The sequence below is a fragment of the Dipodomys ordii genome, unplaced genomic scaffold (genome assembly GCF_000151885.1).
Source record: "Dipodomys ordii isolate 6190 unplaced genomic scaffold, Dord_2.0 Scaffold13, whole genome shotgun sequence".
NCBI lineage: Eukaryota > Metazoa > Chordata > Mammalia > Rodentia > Heteromyidae > Dipodomys > Dipodomys ordii.
The window spans coordinates 22,712,419-22,718,508 of record NW_012267229.1 but is presented as its reverse complement, the minus strand read 5'-3'; the positions used below and the strand labels follow the sequence as shown (position 1 = coordinate 22,718,508).

Here is a 6,090-nt window from a genome sequence, read left to right as displayed (position 1 = left end):
CTCCGCGCTCGGCCCCGTCGCTTCCCGCCTTCCTGCCGCCCCGCGGCCCCGCCGCCCGCCCGGAGCTTCCCCTTTTCGCCCTCCTCGGCCGCGTTTCCCGCCTTCCCGCCTTTTCCCGCTCCCCTCGGAGTCGCGTTCTCGTCGGCTGCCTGTTGGCCTCCGCTCCCGGTCTCTTCCGTATTCCTGGAGTCTCGGCCCGACTTCCATCCTCGCGCAGCGAAGCCACGGGAGCAACTTTCCAGCCGGGGACCCGGGCGGGCAGAGCCCAACCCCTGGACAGCTCCCGGCTCGGCGTCCGCCCCACTCCCCGAGTCCCCCTTCCCTCCCCTTCCCCCCCAGTTCTGACCAGGGGAAGAGAATTAACCAGGTGCTTTGACCGGAGTCCTGCGAGTGCGGGGGTTGGGCGAGTGTGCGGACCGAGAGAGGTATGGCTGCGGGCTGCGGGGAGCGAGTGTTTTCACCCCGGGGTTTTCCCTTCCCAGGCTCCACGCTTCCCGGTGGTCTGGGAAAGTTCCGAAGTCGGTGGTGGCAGGCTCACCAGCCGGTAGAATACACCTTGTGGCTTGTTCTCTGGTCCTTTCCAGGATCCTGGAAAACGAGGAATTAGCTTTGAAGTGTAAGGAAACTTCTAGATGTAAATAAGATTGTGACACATGCTATTCGTTGAAACTCAAAACTAAGACTTTTCCCCCCTTCTTAGGAGGAACTTAACAATTACTTCTTTTTTGCCAGGTTTAAGGGAACTCAGGGAAAAGCGAAAACGGTGTACTTTCATGTTAATACACTGTAACAAATACAGACCTTATACAAGTTCGATGTCTTTGGGGATTGTTACTAAGAACGTCTCCCACGGATTTAATACTGATAAAAGACAGGGAAACCCATTGTATCTGCTGTCCAGAGATAAATGTAAGCTCTTGCTTCGAGTGAATAGGATGTTACGAATACCAAGGAGCATAATAAGCCTTCGTAATTGCAGACATGCTGTGATGTTGCTCTTAAGTTCATGCCTAAGATTTACCTTTGCTCTGGGTTAAAGTAAGGAAAAAAGTGAGTAATCAGAATGCTGAGACTGAAAATAGACTATTCATTCTTGAAGTTTCAGTCTAGTTAGATCTTTTTTAAATGTTTTGGTTTATAGATGGCATTCTTTTAGCATATCAACAGGCATGCTAACCAAGTTTGTATTAACACCTACGGTGGTCATCAGACTTGCTATGAAGTGAGCCCTGTATAATTAAAAATTACATATCTGGGTGCAAAGGCTCTTAGCAAGTGTTATATTTTAAGTTCCTGGAGCACAAGAGTGAGATTCTAGTCTTTCCAGAAATAGAGTTCCCAGTCCTCCTGTGTATCAGGTTCACCCTTCTAGCCCTAGCATCCAGTCTAGTATTATTCGACGTGGGAATTTTGTAAATATTTGTGAAAGGCATGAATTTCTGTCAGTAAATTCAGCGGTGTATGCTTAGATCTGTTAGAGGTACTTAAATATTGACTGAGTCCAGCAGAGCCCAAAGAGCACTGTTTGGGGGTCTTGAGATTGTCTTCCACAGACTCAGATGATTTATTTTATTTGGGCCCATAAGCAGAGTGTTGGCCATAAAGTAATTGGGGAACACTGTAAGTTAACTTTTAGTTCTGCAGCAGGATTTATTTACAAGCTACGATAACACCTTTAAAAATGTTGTGGAGCTTCAGGTGTTTTAGTATATATGATCTATGCCAGCCCCTCCACCCAGGTATTTCAGAAGATGCAATTGTGTGTTATCTATTTTGTATGTCCTGGTAAAAATGAAGAGGAATTATAGCCCACTGAAGCCTGGAATTCTGCGGACTGTGTTTCTTCATCTTTATATCCTGGTTAACCAAACTAGCCAAATATGTGTGGAGAGTGTATTTACATGGTTTTGTGGTGGTTGGGGGAAGCCGTGCTGTGGTTTTGAACTTCCGTTTGGTTCTATCACTTGAGTGACACCCCAAGCCCTTTCTCTTTTAGTTTTTCATGAAGTCTTTTGCATTTCTCCCAGTGATGCCTCAGTTTGAGATCCTCCTTCTTCTGCCTCCTGCTTAGCCAGGTTTGCAGGCTTGTACCACTACCCCCAGATTGTTTCTTGAGCTAGTCTACTAACTTTTGCCTGGGCTAGGCTTCATTTGCAATACTCCCATCTCTTACTGTGTACCTACCTGAGAGTTCAGGCTGTATGGACCATTACACCTGGCATTATACTTATGTTTTTTTATTGTATGAAGTTGAGGTAAAGCTAGCAGATTTAAGTTTTTGTTGTTATTTTGGCAGTATTGTTTGTTTTGGCAGTGTTGGGATCCAGGGACTTGTGTTTGCTGGGCCTTGGTGTCTGCGTGTGTCTGTCTGTCTGTCTGTCTGTCTGTCTGTCTGTCTGTCTGTCTGTCTGTCTGTCTGTCTGTCTGTCTGTCTGTCCTGGGGCTTGAACTCAGGGACTGGGCACTGTCCTTGAGCTTTTTTATCCAAGGCTAGTGTGCTACCAATTGAGTCACAGTTCTGGCTTTTTGGTGTGGTTTATTGGAGAATAAAAGTCTCGTGGACTTTCTTGTCTGAGCTGGCTTTGAACCATGATCCTCATCTCTCAGTCTCCAAATAGCTAGGATTACAGGATAAGCCACTGGTGCCTGGCTTTTTTTTTTTTTTTTTTTAAACCTGGACTGTAGTTTTTTCTGTTTAAACTCCTGGGTAGCTGGTATGTCAGATGTGTTCCACTGAGCCCAGCTTTCTTTTTTGTTTGTTTGAGATGCAGTCCTGTGAACTTTTTTGTGGGTGTGTGCCCATACTAGGGGTTGAATTCAGTCTAGCCTTCTCACTTAGTTTTCATTCAAGGCTGACCCACTACTATTTGAGTGCCATCTCTACTTCTGGCTTTTTGCTGGTTAATTGGAGATAAAAGAGTCCCACAGACCTTTCTACCTGGACTGGCTTTGAACCAAAATTCTGAGACCTCAGCCTCCTGAGTAGCTAGAATTAGAGCCTGGCTATTTCTTTTTTTTCTTTCTTCCTCTTTTTTTTTTTGGCTAGGGCTGGCCCAAACGACCCTATCCTGACCTAACAAAGTTATTTTGAGACTTTTCAGTTTTGTGCATATTACCCAGAATACCTTAACTTCTGCACACAAATACATGTATAAACAAGTCTTGATTCCTTGCTGCTTTATTCTGCCACTTACACTACATTCTGTTAAACATATTGTGACATCTAGACATTTGGAATATTAGAGGTCTCATCAAATCCACCCCTGAGAAATTAGCAGATGTGGAATCAGACAATACCAGAAGATCCTTAGAGAGGCACTACTCCCTCTGAGAGTGCCTGGGGGGTGGGGGTGGGGGGTGGGGGGGATGGGGTTTAGGGTATCAGGTTAGAAACAGGTAAAGTGAATCCTTGGTTCAACATTTCTCACGGATTCTTCCTGTCCAGGCTGGCTTTGAACTGAGCTCTTCAGATCTCAGTCTTCTGAGTCCTAGGATCCTTCATGCCTGGCCTCTCTGCAATTTTTGTTTCACTATTTTTCTTTCTGGATACTGATTTGCTTATTTTGTTGTTCAAAACTTGGGTACCATTTCCTTTTTTTTTAAAACCATGGTTGAAAAGATAGTTTACAGACTAGATTCAGTATTTTTTTTCTCACAGACTTCTCTGTTGCTTCTATTTGTTCAGGCAATTTTTTAATCCTTTATTTAAATATCAAAATCAGAGCTTAAGAAATTAGAACTTTGATTAATCAAAGTAGTTGATTAAGGTATTAACACACGAAGAGTAATTTGTGTTTTTTTACTTTCTCTTCTTGACTAAGGAAAAGTTCTGTTCTTTATCATTTTTTTAAAAGTTTATGTGTTTTTTTTGGGGGGGGTGGCCAGTCCTAGGACTTGAACTCAGGGCCTGGGCTCTGCCTTGAGCCTCTTGTGTTCAAGGCTAGTGCTCTGCCACTTCAGCTGTAGCACCACTTCCAGCTTTTTTGAGTAGTACATTGGAGATAAGAGTCTCAGGGACTTTCCTACCCAGGCTGGCTTTGAACCAAAGTCCTCAAATCTCAGTAGCTAGGATTATAGACATGACCCACTGGTGTCTAGAATTTTTTTAAATCATTTTTTTGAATTGCAAGTTGATTTTCTGTTTCTTGTATAATAGCTACATTATCCAAAACTATTTTTACAAAACAATTGATGATATCAGCCTTTAGGCAGTGTATAGGATTAATTAGCATCGAGTTACATTTATAGTTTCTGTTTTAACAATGCTATCTTGTTCTCAGGGTTGGAGGTTGTGCCTCAGTTGGTAGAACACCAGCCAATGATCAAAGTCAAGTACCAAGTTAGAGTCCCAGGCTTAAAATAATAACAAAAAGGATAATCTTGTTCACTTGAACATTTTTGAACTTACTGATCTGTGGATCAAGATTGCTTTACAGAAATGCTATCTTGTGTCATGAAGTTAATCAGACAGATAGTGTTTGAAAGAATTAGAGTTGAACTGTAACGTTCAAGCTTTTTACTTTTTTTTTTAAACCTGATGATAAATGTCAGTTCATAGATTTCTAGACATCCACACCTGGGGAGACTTTTTTTCCTGTTAAGATACAATCTGGCATTAGTGGCTCATGCCTATAATCCTAGCTACTCAGGAGGCTGTATCTGAGGATCACAGTTCAAAGCCGCCCTGGGCAGGAAAGTCTGTGAGGCTCTTATCTCCAGTTAGCCACCAAAAAACTGTAAGTGGAGCTGTGGCTTGAGTGGTAGAGTGCTAGCCTTGAGTGACAAAGCTAAAAGATAATACCCGAGTCCTCAATTCAAGCCCAGTACTGGCATTTGTGTGTGTGTGCACGCGTGCACACACACACACACACACACACTATATATATATGAACAGAAATACAGGTTTTAGATTATATTTATTCCAGAATTGTGTAATAGGATTCTGGTAGCAAGTGTCTGAACAGTTTACATTTTATCATAATACATATTTTGTGTATTTTGTTAAGAAATAAAAACCTACAGTCTCCTAGTCATCTACACTGAAATTTTCTTTTAGAAATGTTTTTTTTCTCCAAACACTAATGCCAGGAGTAATTTTTTTCATTTTTAATGTTGGAGATTAAACTCAGGCTTTCACCTTTGCTAGGCATGCACTCTATTACTGAATTATATCCCACACCAAGAACATAGATTATTTACTAAAAGGTATATTTTGGTCCCACCTGCTTTCATTTTGCTTATATTCTTTTTTTCTTGTTTAGTATTAACGGGAACATCCATAGTAGTGCAGAAAACGTTCACAATGAAATCTGAAGCCAAGGATGGAGAGGAGGAGAGTCTACAAACTGCTTTCAAGAAATTAAGAGTGGATGCATCAGGGTAATGGAACTGTAGCATATTCAAAATTATGTATTTTCTACTTTTAAATAGTCCTTTTCCCTTAAAGAGTTCTTCTAATATTCTTCACTGTTTATAGAAGATGTAATAACTGGCACTGTGTCATTTTGACCAGATTTGACATAATATTTGAAAGAAATGTTGCTGTTAAAATTTAAAGTAGCCTCATTTGTATTCTGAGATTGAGTGTTTTGGTTTTCTTTAACTTTGAGAAGATCCTCCACCCTCTTTTAATCAAAGATTTTCAAGCAGTATTATATCAGAGATTTCCTCATACTTTTCAAGGGAATCACAGTATTTTTCACTAAAAGTGAATTGACCCAGTAGACATCCGTGAAGACATTGTTGATTTCATGGTGTCTGATTGCTGAGTCTATCACTATGGAAACCTTTATTCAGTAAGGTTTTGTCACTGAGATCAATAATCTTGGACCCTTTGGCCAAACTAATTACGGCACCTGCAGACCAGCTGCTGTCTGAGTATTAATATTTCCAAAATGTTCTGTGCATGTATTTTCCTTTTCTTCTAGCCAGAAGAAATGTCAAATTTTTAATGAATATAAGAATTTCTGTTTTTGTGAATGGAAATCAAAATACTTAACATTTATTTCTCATGATGTCCTCAATACTGGGTTGAATACACATTTTTTTTTTTTTTTGGTCGGTCATGGGGCTTGAACTCTGGGCCTGGGC

General features: G+C 41.4%; 1 protein-coding gene across 4 annotated transcripts in view; it reads left to right on the top strand.

The window, feature by feature from the left end:
* Oser1 (oxidative stress responsive serine-rich 1) overlaps window positions 1–6,090 on the top strand; it is a 29,386-nt gene that overhangs the window by 17,209 nt on the left and 6,087 nt on the right. Inside the window, exons 1-2 of one of the 4 annotated variants that reach the window (XM_013011064.1) lie at window positions 107–367; window positions 5,262–5,379. In XM_013011064.1, the coding sequence (XP_012866518.1) occupies window positions 5,303–5,379 (77 nt within the window). In that variant the 5' untranslated portion in view covers window positions 107–367; window positions 5,262–5,302. The other 3 variants (XM_013011065.1, XM_013011066.1, XM_013011063.1) reach the window with 3 other exon arrangements.